Consider the following 15,705-nt stretch of genomic DNA (forward strand, 5'->3'; position numbering starts at 1 on the left):
TAAGGTTCAAGAATATCACACACTGCACACAAATAAATAACTATAATTGTTATTTAACTCAAACTTACCTATGTTTGACTTTGTAACTGCTTTACTGCTACTGTTATAATGTATATAAAATATCCACAGAAATCCCAGTGCTCAAGGTATTATTACATGTGTGATAATAATACTAACAATTAAAATTAAAATTTGGAGTGACCATACTGGGCTTAAGAAAGAAGGCTAAACGCTTCAAAAATATTACAAACAAGATAACATGAAGACAATTCACAACATCTTCATTCATGTGCACCAGAATTGGTAGAATGGATTTGACAACCAGGTTCTAAAAGTCATGACATAGTTGCAGTGGGTTTATTCTGTTACATCTTGAGACATAAATACAAATCTTAAAGGATGCAATCGGCACTTTGTAAATATCAAAAACACAAATTTAACATACACAAATATTTAAATATGTGTGAACGTACAGATGTATGCACATTTTCAGCAGTTCAATGCAAAACAGAAAAGATTAGAAATGAAACGGTTAGTGTGGATTTACAGGCAATTGTAAGATGTATTTTTCTTATCTGCCTAACATGACTAGTAGTATTTAGTAAGACTAAGACCATGTGAAGTGTTTATCCAGTTTATAGGGAGATGTTGAGGAACTTCGGGATTTGCTTCTACCCACTAAATCAATAAACCTTTTCCAGAAAATCTCAACCTGCCAACTTACTGCAGGTGTACTTGCAAAGTGGTAGGCTAACGACCAATAGTCACATTCTATTCTTTAAGCTTTCCCTAAAAATTTCAAGCAAACTGAAAATATGAAAAATATAAATGCACCGATTCACAATAAATTACACATTTATAACTGCATAATATACACGTCTGGTCTTATAATAGTTTGACTAAAGAATTCTAAAACTTTGTCATTTTGAATAAGTCTATATTTTGTATATATGCAAAAGTGGTACAAGAAATAAATTGGCTTTTTGAAGAAATCCTCTGCACACTTGCAAACTGGGAAAAAACACACACTGCTTTTCAACCATATTTCAAATTCTTCCATTTAAAACAGAAAAGGTTGGGTTGGTGGTATGTTTGTGTTATTACTATTATATTATAGATACTATACAAAGGAGAAAGAGTCAAGATACTGTATATAAGAGATTACATGTTTAAGGTTGAGTCAGAATTTATGTATGACACATCTGATCCCACAAGATCCCAATATTAAAACATATTTTAGATGCAGACATTAATTTGTCAAATTACTACATTAGTGCAATGTATTACTTTTACTTATTTGTTACAGAGAGAAAAGAAAATACGAACAGCTGGCCATTTCTATAGAAACATAATTTCATTAAAAATGATTATTTCAGCAGCTATGTGAAATAACACGATTAGAAACCATTAATTTACATTTGATTGTCATTACAAAATATCTATAAATCAAAGTTATCTAAAAGGTATAAAAGCATATCACATACTTGTCTCAAATACCATCACACAGTAAATCTGAGAATACCGTATACCGTTTGTGCCAAGGCCTTTGAACAGTAGAAGACGCCAGTTCACATTATACTTTACTGTGTACATGTTTTTAATATATGGCTACATGCCATGCCAAAATCTACAGTTCACAAATACAAAAGGTAAACACAATATCACTGACTCCTTTACAAGGTAATGCAGTCTAATTCAACAGCCCTGGAATTATTGTTGCCTTTATCAGGCTTTAATGTTCAGTTCTTACTCAGATTGTACCAGCGATGAAGCTTTGACCCTATGATCAACAGTAAAAATATGGCTGTAAAATTTCCAAATTTAATTGACACCATTTTTGTGTTGTTAGTGTTCAACAAATAACAACTGAACCTTAAAGCATCATTAAGCCAATATTATCTTTGCAGGGCTGATCATGAAATTGTGCTCATCCCTCCTGTATGTCAGCCATTTATTTACATCAGACAATTTTTGTCTACAGAATGAAAACTATTAAAGGTGCATCTCATAATTTGAATTTCAGTCTATTATTGTCCTCCCACCATGCAACTGCCACATCTGTACTGGCACTTGATTAACAAACTAGTTTCACACACTGGCTATAGCAGGTCCAGCTCTGTGAAAGTTAACATCACTTTGATTTTTAGGACAACGAAAACAAAAGGACTTCTTTTGCAGAGTGGTAGAAGTCAGGTGTGTGAAAATAACAGGATAAAATTCAAATTCAAGCTCTTCCTTTCAATTTAAACAAAGGGTAAAGAGGCAAACATTGGTGTCTCACAAGCCATCCTTAGTAGTCCAATTTAATTTTTTATCCATCTTATGTTGTCCAAGGATGACACACTGTCCTTGACGCATTCCATTTGTACTAGAACATGGAAACGTTGAGAACCTAAAAACATAAAATTCAATGTAAACATCCTTTTAGAACAGTTTAAAACCTAAAGCAAGAGCTTAACGTAGCTGGGGACAGTGGGGACAGCTAGATTTAGCTTTAGAGTTGTAGCAGCATTTTGGAATAACAGCAATAGCAGTAATACACATATGTCAACATGTGTCCATTTGGATAAAAACAATGTAAGGAATAAAGTTAGTTATGTTAGTTGATGCCTGCACAGACCTGCTGCTATTTCACCTGTTCTCCTTGTGTCATTGCTTGTGAATGTTTAATTTTGGTATTGTACAATAATGTGTCTGGTATTAGTCAAATCGTTCACTGTAATTGTAAATCTGAAAACATGCCCATATTTTAAAAAACGACAACAAAAAGCAATATCTACCGAATCATCCATGATTGAAGATGGATCAAAGTAGTCTGGCTTTAGCTCGGTTCTCTCTCTGCGGTTCTTTGATGCCGGCTGAAAATTAACAGCGGAGTTAAAAAGTTAAACAAAAGTTAAAATATGCTGCATTCACTCTGACAATGCTGACACTTATGTTGATATTTCTTTTTACACAATTCAAGTGAACAATTTTGCAATTACCAGATCAATGTCCATGGTGTCAAAATCCATGCCCTCATTGATGTCCTCAGATGACATCATCACATCTTCCACTATTGGCTCCTCATCATCCTCCATTAGTCCTGAGCCTCGACGACTGTGGGAAACACACAAAATGAAAGTCTCTTGCTTTTTGGCACAACTCCAACCGTTTTGTTTTATGTGAAGAGCGCTGCAGTCTCACATTGCTTGCTGCATATGGTTTCTCATCTTGGCATACTGCATGCTAACCCGCTCTTGTTGCTGACAGGCCTCAGCTTGTTGCCTCTGTGTCAACATCCAAGTAACCTGGGTGCTGCAGGTCAGGATTAAATAACAACTCAATGAAATGATCAGTTTAAAAAAAATACAGTGAAAAAAGAACAGGAATATAAAATGGTCTTTTACTTGTAATCAATGGCAGCTTGATGATGATGCTGTTGCTGCTGCTGAGGGGTCAAAGGCTGATGCTGCTCTGTTGGTAAGGTGTATGCACCCGTGTAGCTGTCTTCTGGTCTCATCTTCTTTGGATCTCGCTGTACGGTGGAGGTGAGGTGGGGCGAATGCATCATCACTGGCGTCTGTGCGTTTTGCTCGCGGTTCATCCAGATTGCATCACTACTGCTGCAGCTGTTCTCTTCTACAAGAGGAAATATATTAAATGTCGTGTATTCTATTCTGTGAATTTATGCTTTGAATCAAATTGCACAGTGAATACGTTTAACTAGTATATTAATGTTGAAATTTCTCACCGTCAGGCAATTTCCTTTTGGTAGCAGTGGCTGACTTGGACTTCTTACTCCTGACAGTGGACCCTCGACTGCTGATCCCACTGATGACAGACATCGTGTCATCATCCCCACCAACCTGCAGGGAGTTCCTGTAGGAGATTAGTGGCAGCCAGCAGTCCTCTCGCTGAAGAGCCATTTGAAATGTCATGAATCGCTCCAGGTACATATGACTGTAGAAGTCAGAATGGCAAAAGTTAGCCATTTGCAATCCTAACTAAATCGCAGCAAGTCTTGCAGTTAAGACTTACACTGTTCTCTTGTCCTGTCGAATTAGTTTGCTGGAAAACTCACTCAATATATCCAAAAAAGCTAAATTCAGCGGTGGACCCCCTTCTCCTTGTGGGCTACGTTCCTTAAAAGCAAACTCGATTCCATCCCTATTAAATAAGGGAAGAAATTAATGAAGAGCATTGATTAGTCAAATACACATCATTGTAAGAATAACTTCCAGCTCACTGAAGCAGGGATTTTACTTACTTATGTAACATGGCAATGGCCTCCCTGGTCTTCATTTGATCCAAGCCAAAAGTTAATGAGAAACGTCGGGCAAGTTCTTTTATGCCACAGAAAGCTGACGATGACCGGTCGAAATTAAAGCCAAGTTCAGACAGCATCTCATTGAATAACTACGAGAATAAACAGAAGTATTCACACCTTAGAGGTTTAAATCCTACACCAAATGCATTTTGTCTCAGCTGCAGCCTAGTCTGTTTCCTGGAGGAGTGGAGCACCTTAGCTCAGACAAACACTAGAGTCACTAAAGTCATATGTAGTTTAGCATTACATTAAATATTTGTTGGCACATAATGTATCACAAAAACCTGTTATCTGTTATGACCGCAGCCAAGAATCTTACCTTCTGCAGGCTCAACACAAGTGTCTTTGCACATTGTATTTTGTCGATTTGTCTTGTTTTACTCATCGTCTCCTTGATGATATCGCCATAATCATTGTAATACTAACAGCAAAAACACAACACTGTTACCAACACCAGCAGGACAGGGGCAATTCATGGAAGTTATTTTAAAAATAAGTCCCAATTTACCCTCATGTACTGTTTAAATATATCTGCTCCAGTGTTTATTTCCACAACATTATAAATGATTAATTTGCAATAGGCAGCAAGAAGATTTCTTCTTTTGTGCAGTGCCTCAATTTTACTGGCCTCATCATCTTGCTGTCCGTCTGTAATACAAAAAAAAACAGACAGACAAACAAGGAAATTAGTCAGAGGATTACACTTTACTGTGGTGGCTTAAGAAAGGAAGGTTAGATGACTCTGACCTGTGCTGTTGTTGTCATCATCCTGATCAATGAACACATGATCCAGGATGAAATTGAGCAGCTCTGCCTGCAAAGACATGTCTGGTGTATAGACCAGTGGCTCAAGATGTTCCCGGCCTGAAGACATAATTTGGTGACTGAAGATCAACATCAAATCACATAGTATGGTGAAGGCCTGGAATGAACGCAAGACCATTTATCACTGACAAAGCAACTTTTCACTGGTACTGAAGAATGGTCACATAGATAAGTCATGGAGAGGACAATGCTATGTTCACAATCCCACCTGTTCTTTGACTGCAGTGTTTATGCTGCTGAGGTAACGCTGACACATTAGGCAAAAGGCTCTCATCTGCTTCCTCATTGTCACCATATCACCCTGAGGAGAGGAGATTATCAGAAATTAGTTTTTCTGCAAAGCATCCTAAAAGGATTTTACTCATCTGTTGTTACCTTCAAAGTGCTGCCCTCTGAAACCTTTGCCAGATGCCACAGGATGATGTAATGAGTGCATTGCATCGTGTAAATCACAATCTAGTGGAAAAAATATAAGGCAAAACCAATAAGAAGTGAATTCCCACCAAGATAAAGGTAGTAGTAGGTTGTAGCCATGATACCTGCTCAGGCATATCCCCATTCTGTAGTCCTGTGTTGAGCAGCCTGTAGTTGCTGGTAAAAAGGTCCCACTTAGAGAGATCATGTGCACTGAGGAAAAATACATACCATAATTATGCTAATTATTCACTTAAATAAATTATTTACTGCTGGACTGAAAACATATTAGTTTAATGAAAATCTAAAAAATATATATTTTTTTAAAAATCCAAAATACAAACATGTCTTTACTTGTGGAAAGCGCTTATCTTCTTCAGTGTGGACAGAACCTGGTAGGCATCATCTTCATCTGGTTCTTCACCCTGACAAACAGGAGACACAATTTGTCAAATGACAAACATTCACTTAGGCATCTGCTCAGGCAAACAAACATCTAAGAACACCCACCTCTTGCAAAAAGTCCTCGACAAGTCTAGAAAACTTGTCTACCAGCTCATCAAGTAGCTGAGAGCGGGCGATGTCCACGCGGTTGAAGATGGTGAACTCCTCGTTGCAGAGGTAGCGGTAGGTGGTAGAGCAGGCCTCTAGGACCTCAGTGTCCGTGTGCTTATCCACAACCTCCCAGATTTGTCGCAACAAGGCATCTAAATGCTTCATAAGATCATAAAACATGTAAGATTGTTTCACTGCACTCCCTTTACGCCTTTTATCATTCAGTATATGAGAGTTTAAATGAGCAAACCTTTTCTAATCGGCCAGTTGTGTAGATGTCGAGATCAAAGTACTTTGGTATTTGTAGTAAATTGGTCACCTTATCAATATCAACACAGTACTGTAACAAAAGACAAAACACTCAGTGGTTCGGAATTAGACCTGGTGCTTAAGATGTACTATACAAAATGTAGAACACAAGATAAGATAAAACTTTATTAATCCCACGATGGAAAAAATCTTTTGTGATCAGCAGCAATGAAACATTGACTAAAACAACAGACAAAACAGGATAGAATAACAACAGTATTGACTCTGCAAGAAAGATTAAACAAGGTAATAAGAAACTTTAAAATCTCACCTTTGCCAGTAGTAGAGGCAGTGCAACTGCAAACATCTCTGTAATACGTGTCCGATCATCCAGCTGTGTTTTCTTCTCCTTTGCAGTCAGAACCTTTTGCACACACAAAGATACACTCCAATCAAATAATCAAACAACAAAGTTGTTTCTATGTCAAGTGCGTTGACCAGACACTCACCCTCTTCCCTGTGCCCCGGCCCACTGGTGGGTGGCACTCACAGGCCTGCCGAAGGGCACAGAGCATGATTTCAACTAGAGCAGTCTCCTGGCGATCAGTCAGGGCTAAAAACACGGATACATGGAGTTACTTTTATGGTGATGGGCTTGTTCTGCTGAGTGAGGAAGAAACAGAAAGAATGAAATGACACTTGTTGTCTACGTGTTGTGTCCCTACCCTCCTCTCCTGACATGGGCTCGTCCAGCAGCAGGCTGATCATGGTCTCCCAATCTTTCAGCAGCTCTGATCCACACTCCCACAAGCTATCCACCAAATATGCCCCGTGTTCGTGGAGCTGTAAAAATGTTGAATATACAGAAATATGAGAATGCCAACCCAAATATTAAGACAACATTTAATTCAAATTTATTTTTGTTGTTTGTTAGTTTATCTAATCCAAATACAAAGCTATATTCATTTTAATATTTGTGGTTATGTGACTTTTTATTACAATAACCAATATTTTAAGATAAAGATGAAAGGCCTGGTTACTTCGCTCTCCAAGAAGAAGAAGACTGTAGTCTTGATAAGGCTGCCGTTGAGGCTCTGTCGACCTCTCCTGGGTAAACCTTCTTCCTCAGGACCACGATGGCTGAAGAGCCTTTATTCAGAGCAATAAGAATGTTTAAAAGGCCTGCACAACATTATTATTTTTATTTTATCCACATACATTACATAGCATTAAGGAACGTAGTATGGAATGGTACAGATGAGGTGCAGAGACCCCCCACACAGTGTTGCCTGGCTAATCTCGGTTCTAACACACTTATGAGGTGATATGTGTAATTATGCTGTTGGACTGATAGCTGGTACTCTTCTATGCTTTATCATCATCACACTACAACACTACAACACTTACTTCTTAAACAGAAATTCTCCTGCTGCCACAGCAATGGGTCGATGAGCTGAGTAAACCAGATGATACACACTCTCACAGTCCTCTGCTGTCAGAACCTCATCGCTACTCCTGTTAGATAAAATGCAGACACTCTTATTGATAAAATAAAACATTTAGGATAAAAGACAAAACTAACCAAATATTTACATCTGTAGACAAATATGGTGTTTTCTAATAGAAACACATTTCGAACAAAATGAAAAATCTATTTGTTATGAAGTTCAGTGAGATCTTGTGCTTTTTTTATGTTGATGTTTTCAGAATAATGTCTCTTCAAGCTCCTAATATGTTAAAGCCTGATCAAAAGTAGAACTACAACATTTAAAAGGCAGGACGGTTACTCACTGTAACACAAGAGTCAGAAGTTTAATGGCTTGCACTGCAACGTCATATTCTTTATCCAGAGTCATAGACACAATGCGGTCCTGTCAGTGAAAGTGAGTTGTTAGTGAGTTAGTAAAGGCTCCACACAAGAAGCTCTGATGCACCTTCTACCTCACCTTGAAGCGACTTGTGAAGAGCTCCAGCCGCGCACCGAGTTCCCTGTTGAAGTACAGGCTCTGCAGGGCAGTCAGGCACTTCAGTCGCACCTCACCTTGCTGGGGTCAGAAGGACCTCATGCAGTTACAAGCCAGACATCAAGTTTGCTATAACTTGTTTCTACACAACATGAATACTGATATGTTAGCTTACCTTGTCATGCATTGTCCAGCCTACATACTTCAGGTAACTGTCGTTGAGGAAGGCGTCACTGTACAGTTTCATCCACACTCCGATCTCCTCAATACAAATTGCTCGGATTTCAGCAATGGCATCACTGGCAAACAAGAACACATTCAACTCATACACAGCGAGTAAGTCTACAATATACTCTCATGTAAGTGATAAGGTTTTAAAATATCATGACAGTCTTTTCACGCTAGATGGCGCCATCGACTGAAACAACAAGGCTGTGCTCTGCAGCAACTTGATGAAGGTGCAGTCAACATACACTGTGTACCATATGTAAAATAAGATTTGTCGTACCGATATCTGTGAATAAACACGCCTTTGAAAATTGCATTCATCATGTTTTCAATTTCATCTTGATTTTCTTGAAGCTGAAAAATAAAACAAAATGATGATTAAGGTGAACATTATTATTTTTAAGAAAATTATTCTGAACACATCAAACCTGTGATTTTTTTTAAAAATCACTAACATGTGCATTGCAGCTGTTTCCATATGAGCAGTTTGTTCACACGGTTCAACATATTACATATCAAAGTAGTTAGTACTTAGTAAATAACTTTTCCTCTCACCTCTTTACGCTTCTGTAACAGAAGCTCCAATCTGTCATTGGCTCTTTTTGCGACGACTTTGTTTCTCTCTGCTTCATACTGTCTCTGTGTGTTGTCCATATTTATGCTCAGGTTCAGAGCAACATTGACCAGAGCTGTCATCAACTTCATGGCTGGCAAAAGAGACAACATTCAAATATACAACAGCTTCTGTGCAAAATTTGAACAAGTGGACAAACTATGAGCACAAATGTAAAGAAGTGCGTTTTAAAACTGACCTGCCAGTGTGCTTGTATGTCTGAAGGCCCTGACCTGCGAGTCAGAGAGGCCGGTGAGCAGCGAGATGACCGTGTCCATCATGTACTCGTCATATATGATGCTGTACTGACACTGACGCACCAGAACTGCAATGAAGTCACAGAAACTTATCCTGAATTTCTTCCACTGTGGTCCTGACAGAGTTAACGGATAGTCACCGCTGTCCTGTATGATCACAGCAAAGAACTCAGATTCAGGTGAGGAATGTTACACTTGTTTTATACTGTTTGTTTGTGTTAGGTTTTTCTCTGCGCTACATAGGTTTGTGGTTTAATGAATAATGCACAAATGAAAAAACATTGCAGTCTACATTACCTCATCAAACTCTTCTGTCATTTTTCGTATGATCTCTGAGTTTTGCATATGTCTGAACATTTCCCCACTCACAGCGCCTATTTAATGAAAAAAAACAGAGAGTTGCAGCAAAGTTTTAATGTTATTAGTATTATCATTATTTTGCTGTCAGACAGCCAGCAGAGAAAAACATGATGCATATAAATAGTCACAAACTCACCTTTACAGCCACAGCACTGAATGAAGAAATTGATTAGGTCCAAGAGAGCAACATCCCTGTCATGTTTGTATGCTTCGATCCAGTCATCAACAACAGACTAGAAGAAAAACACATGACAGCGTACGAGACCATTTATAGGTGGAACAACTCTAAATAAAACAACTGCATAAAGGGATGTATGTGAAAAGAAAATGAGAAAAGCATTAAATAAAACTACAACAGACTGAAGAATCTCTTTACCAAATGCAGATGTACACTCACCTGTGTAGCACTCTTCCCCATTTTGACCACCTCGAACAGGGTCATGTTTTCCATCCCATTCTCCTTATGATGGCCATTTATCCAGCCCACACCAGAGACCCTCCCTGCTCCCCCACCTTTGCCCTTGTCTCCAGTCGCCTTCTTGCCTTTCTTGGCTGCCTGTTGAGGACAAACATGTTAAATGGAAGGTGATATTTCTCCTCTGTTCCATGAAAAGGAAATGTTATATTGACATTCAGAAGGATAGGATTTGTCTGTTGTTTACTGCAGAGTCTTCTGGGAGGACAGTGACCTAACATTAATTTATTAATTCAAGCTGACATTTTAAGAAAACAAAGTCAGGGCCATTTCACAGCAAGGTTAAACAGGAAGAGTAAAATAATCTAATCTGTATACGGTTTGAAAACCCCTACCATGCCTCTTCCTGTCCTTGCATTTTTGCCATCAGGTTCCTCAAGGTCAGTATCTGAAGACAACTGAGATTCTGGCTCTCTGTGACAACACAAAGTGATTGCAGATACATTTACAATTAGACTTGTCAAAGAACATTCCATTTGTATTCATACAATCTAACACAGAATCAGCAAACCATGTGTTTAAACCAATGGAGCATTTCATTGATGCACTTACTGTGGAAACTGAAACTCAGTGTGTAAATCCTGCGCTGCTATCATTGCTTTAACATTTTCTGAATCTGCTGGAGTATGTGTCCTTCTGCTTCAGTGGACCCAAAGTACGATGGGGTCTCCCTAGGTGCACCTGATAAAAAGGTTAGCACAAGGTAATCATGAAATCCAAGTTTCCTGTGATGTTACTACCCAGTTCAGAAGACATTCACTCAAGGTGCTGATGATGACTTCCCCTTTCCTGACTGTTGATCAAAAAGAAATTCATTTGAATATTGTGAGTAATGAGGGGACTACTGCAACATAAGAAAGCACCAATAAGCACTAATGGAGTCAAAGCTTGTAAATGACCCCCATGAGAGAAAGAGACAAAGTGTGAGGAACTTAAAACAATTCCTACAGCTGAACACAAAGTTGTCGAACTAGACAAGATGCACCAAAAGGGTGTGTTAGGGTGAAATCACTGAGCCAATATTGGTAAATAAATGGCACATAAGTAATTCACCTAATGTACTACATATGCAAGATGCTGTTGAATTACAATAAATGTGAAATACTGTTAACCTAAATACAAGGAATTACTTGTACTTGTATCACTTTTTAAATTTTTGTTGGCTATAACAATAATGAGACATCAAGATGGGACGACTTTTATTTTGAATCAGTTTGCTGCTAATATTTGACCCCGCACCTTTCATGCATGAAAACGAAATTACTACTAAGAAAAAAAATGTTCTCTGGCTTGAAATTTGTGTGACATGTCATTTACCCGGACTGTTATAGTGGTAGATGCTCCGTGTCGGGAGTTACGCGCACTGTGACTCCGAACGGCGCTGTCAACGCGAGCGGGGCGTCCTGGGCAGAACCGGGGCCCGACTTCAGTCCTAACGCCAGAAATGAGAGCCAACACTGGGTTTGATCGCTGCAATACACCGTTTACTTGCATTCTTGTACGCGCAATAAAAAATTCCCACACTCATAAATGGGATGTTGTAATAAAAATCGCTTCTATTACTGCTAATCTGAAACTAGTTGATCGAAACGGATCTGACAGGCGCAGTTGTATACTTCCGAACTACAAACACAACCGCAGATGTTTCCGAGGCTGGTGACTCCTGTCCTCTCTCATCTCTTCCTGACGTGCCGTCTTTGGTAACAGCTCCCCGGCTGAGACGAGCTTCCCTCACGACATGTGATGTTAGTCGCGGCATTAGCCGCCCGCGCAGCCTCTCGTCGATCGTATCGTACGGACGCCAGGATTAGGATTCGCGTTGGGACTTTGATGTATTTTTCCGAATCGCGTCGTTAGCTTGACTAGCCACGACGCTAGCTTCCTCCGGCTAGCGAAACCGCCCACCAGCCACTGGAATGTCGCATTTATTAATTTGGTGTGTTTTAATGTATTTTCGCATTTGCCTTTGCTAATGCCTCCCGTTAACACCAGCGACCTACTAGCGTCGGAGCTGCATCGGTGCCAAGCGCCCTGCTTGTTAGCATTATCCGCCATTTTACAACTTACCTTGTTTTAAATCAAAAGCGGCCTGAAACCAGATTATCCAGGCGTTGCGGGCTGGACAATCGGGGTGCTTTCGTTAATTTTCTGCAGGACCCGTCATTCCCCAATCATGGGAAATGGTGTGTTTATTTGCTAGCTAACGTTAACAAGCCCCTTGGTGGCTAACATAGCAAGATACACTTACTATTTTCGTTGTTGCGATTGCGGCGCACACACACCACCTGTCGGTGGCTTCGAGAACTGCAGCTCACTGAGGCCCAGGCCTGTCGAGCCGCACGGATAACACGTTATACTGTATACAGCACTATAACATTGTATTATATATAATTGTGGAGTTGTTATGAAAACATTTCAAGTTAAACGTGTTAACTGTGAATATTCAATTGTACTCAATTTATAGAATTATAACATATTACAAAAAACATATTTACATGGATGAAATAAACATCTCTTCTCCATCTTTGACAGCATTGGCATTTTATTGTTCCATTAATTATATCTTACAGGTTTTGTAAGCGGTACAAACTTTAAAAGCCACCAACTGTTAGTATGACTACTTCTACAATCCGCGTCATATCTCTTTCCTTTACATCAAAATGCAGGTTTACAATATGATCCATTCAAAGTCATATCTTCATAGGGCAGTGGAGGATGTGATGGAAACAGTTGTGATGCAGTGCAGGGTCACTTGTGAAAAGGAGAGAAACGTCTAAAGTTCTGATAGGCCACGTTTGCACAGGGGTTTGATTTGTTCTGCCGGTGAAGCTCCCTCTATATGAACTCGTTGAGGAAACTGTTTACTGTCCCTTCAGGTGTTTCCTCCTCAGGCAGTCCATGACAAAAGGAAGGCACCAGGAGGAGATCTGGATCCTTGATCTCGCTTTCAACATCAGTGTTGCTGTCAGAAAGTAACAAAGAATGATTCAATCCCTATGACCTTAGAGAGAATAGTCTAAAGTCACCATATAACCCTCCCCGAGTGTCAGCACTCAACAACCGCTAACCTGAAAAACAGTGATGTGGATTCACTGAAGTAGAACGTATTCACAGGCAAACATCCCATAGTTACAGACATGGAGTAGTGTCCTGAACAAGACAGAAACAGATGTTACCCTTTTATTCCTGCCACCACAGTGACACATGCATTCTATACCGGCGACCTTTCACCTTTCATTTCTGGCATCGTCCCTTTCCACACGTTGAGTTTTAAACCCTCTCCTTCGATGGTTGGACTCCCAGAGTTTATTGTGGACGCGAACGTTGCATCATCGGGGATATCGAGAGGATGCATGGTGCACTGCAGTGCTTTTTTCTCACAGCTCTGGTTTTTGGTGTCGATCTCATAGAACACCCCCTGTCAGATGCAGAAACAGGTTAAAATGTGGAGGAGCAGTGAGGCTTTCAGCGGAATTTGTGGCATTGATGCAAACAAGGAACTCCGTTACCTCAGCAAAAAACATCAACAGGTCCAAGGCTTGTGATGTGTTCGTGGGGTGGCTCTCGTTCGATCTGAACCGTAGCTTCCTGCCCATCGAATCGTAAGTGAATGCCCCGAAAGCTTTCACATCACCCTTTAGATTCGTCTAGTTGCATTCACCAACACAAAGTAAGAGAGAGTTTGAATGTTAGACATTAAAACAGCAGAATATTGGCCTTGAATGGTGCATTTGGAAAAACCTACCACAGACATAAATCCTGTCATGTTGGGTGAATCTGACAGAGAAAAACATTGAAAACTTGAAATCAAAAACAACGCATCAAATAAAAAAAAAACGTCGAGGAAGCACGGATTCTTACGACATGGCTGGTGATGATCTGCGTGGGTGCTGGCGCCGAAGCACACGAAGAGGAGAAGCGTAGCGGCCGCGTACATTTTCCTGGTCCAGAGAGAGTCACGGTGAAGATGGAGATGGCAGAAACCGGCGCTGAGCTCATCTGGGCTTCAGTGGAGGCACTGCTGCTTTTATAGGGCGACCGGCTGGTGCTGAGCGTTGCGTAAAAAGACACAGGGTCGGAGCCCCCTGCACTTCAAACGTCAAGCTGTCAAAACATATCAGAGCCTTTAGCGGCTGGTGGTGACCCAATAAAAGGATTTCTTTATAGTCTGTCTCTTCTCTTGTGATTTTGCAGCTGTTGTTTGTCTCTGCTTGTCCCCCATCGGTGGGTCAAGTGAGGATATGTGTGGAGGCTAACGGGGTTCATGTCCAAAGCATACATTGATGAGAATTCGGCCCAACAAACTGCACCATTAGCACAGATTATGATTACTTACCGTGAGTATTTTTACTTATTAAAGCAATATTTAAATTTTCACTGTGCTTTCGGTGAAGTTTCACTTTTACTTTAAGAGGGTTCCCACAGTGCGGTGACGCTGCCTTTTATTTCTATGGACAATGTCAGCACTACTTTGTTTCTTCATCATCAAGTTGCTAATGAATATTTCTTTGCAATTTACAAAAAACAGTGAAATTGTTTCTTAATATTTTCTGCTTTCTATAACAGTTTTGCGTATTATTTTTGAAGCCCCCGTTGTCTTGTGGGGAACACACATCTAAATGAAAGTGTGCCTGGTACATGGATGGTGGGTCTAGACCTGCATATACAGTCTATGAAGACGTGGATGCAGCCTGTTTTGCCAGATATTGAAACCTGCTCTTCAACAACTCTCTGTTCCGTGACATCAGTGGAACAGCAATTCATTCACAAGACTATACTTCCTCCTTATTAAGGTATTTTTGTCAAGGTTGTGAACAGAGCTTGCAGAACTTTTGCAGAAGCTTTACAGTAAATCAACAAAATCATAAAATAAAATAAAAAACATACGCCGCACAATTTATTTCATTTTATGAGCTTCTCGATTCATGAAAGTAACCGTACTTTTCTTCTGGATTCAAAATTTCATTCATGAAGATAATTGATCGTTAGAGCTCTGCTGAATTGCGCCAATAGGCTTCACCTGCCTGCTAATATAAAATGCCCCCTTGCTAAAAAGCTGCTCACAGCTGATCACCAGATACTCTGTTTATCTCTGCAAGACAGATGAGTCATGACACTAAAGGAGAAAGTGCTTCTTTTGTCCTGAATATCTCGATCAGTAACAATATAAATGACAGCCACAAAATTTTAGTGCTGAACTTGAAAATCTGAAAATCGAAACTGAGGCGTCTTTTCCAGCGGCAGGTTGTTCTCAACCCCCAGAGTCTACTTTATTACAGTAATCCAAACTAAATAGAAGGCTGGGATGTTTACACCAGGTCATCTGCATGAGTCAGGTCACGGTGTGCTCTTGTCACAGCTACAACTGGGCTGTGCAGCTGCTTTTTGTTCTTCTGCACATGATCCTGTTGTTTCAGTCCGTTCAAGCAAGCAACTCAGTGAACTGTCCTGTCGGT

The 15,705-nt window shown here is 39.9% G+C and overlaps 2 protein-coding genes across 4 annotated transcripts; both read right to left on the reverse strand.

The window, feature by feature from the left end:
- Positions 1-335: 335 nt before the first annotated feature.
- stag2a (stromal antigen 2a) lies at positions 336-12,641 on the reverse strand. 3 transcript variants are annotated; one of them, XM_029173635.3, is made up of 35 exons: positions 12,317-12,641; positions 11,567-11,681; positions 10,802-10,930; positions 10,585-10,663; positions 10,172-10,330; positions 9,911-10,007; positions 9,712-9,788; positions 9,357-9,561; positions 9,100-9,251; positions 8,825-8,898; positions 8,492-8,615; positions 8,299-8,397; positions 8,144-8,223; positions 7,760-7,867; positions 7,393-7,501; positions 7,078-7,195; positions 6,862-6,965; positions 6,684-6,776; positions 6,354-6,443; positions 6,059-6,262; positions 5,903-5,973; positions 5,674-5,761; positions 5,510-5,590; positions 5,343-5,435; positions 5,057-5,231; positions 4,818-4,957; positions 4,629-4,730; positions 4,250-4,398; positions 4,021-4,149; positions 3,734-3,942; positions 3,390-3,621; positions 3,187-3,297; positions 2,985-3,099; positions 2,781-2,858; positions 336-2,392 (listed from the first exon to the last, which is right to left on the reverse strand). In XM_029173635.3, exons 3-35 carry the CDS (start codon positions 10,843-10,845, stop codon positions 2,369-2,371), a joined length of 3,813 nt encoding a protein of 1,270 aa, XP_029029468.1. In that variant the 5' UTR covers positions 10,846-10,930; positions 11,567-11,681; positions 12,317-12,641; the 3' UTR covers positions 336-2,368. The 3 variants fall into 3 exon arrangements, with proteins under 3 accessions (XP_029029468.1, XP_029029469.1, XP_040929664.1); XM_029173636.3 differs by lacking the exon at positions 11,567-11,681; XM_041073730.2 differs by lacking the exon at positions 11,567-11,681 and having other exon boundaries at positions 12,498-12,636.
- A 132-nt stretch (positions 12,642-12,773) lies between these two features.
- epd (ependymin) lies at positions 12,774-14,268 on the reverse strand. Its single transcript, XM_029173637.2, has 6 exons — positions 14,111-14,268; positions 13,995-14,026; positions 13,759-13,896; positions 13,481-13,667; positions 13,318-13,399; positions 12,774-13,211 (listed from the first exon to the last, which is right to left on the reverse strand). Exons 1-6 carry the CDS (start codon positions 14,184-14,186, stop codon positions 13,085-13,087), a joined length of 642 nt encoding a protein of 213 aa, XP_029029470.1. The 5' UTR covers positions 14,187-14,268; the 3' UTR covers positions 12,774-13,084.
- Between the last annotated feature and the right edge of the window lie 1,437 nt (positions 14,269-15,705).

Source organism: Betta splendens, chromosome 14, assembly GCF_900634795.4.
Source record: "Betta splendens chromosome 14, fBetSpl5.4, whole genome shotgun sequence".
NCBI classification, from domain to species: Eukaryota; Metazoa; Chordata; class Actinopteri; order Anabantiformes; family Osphronemidae; genus Betta; species Betta splendens.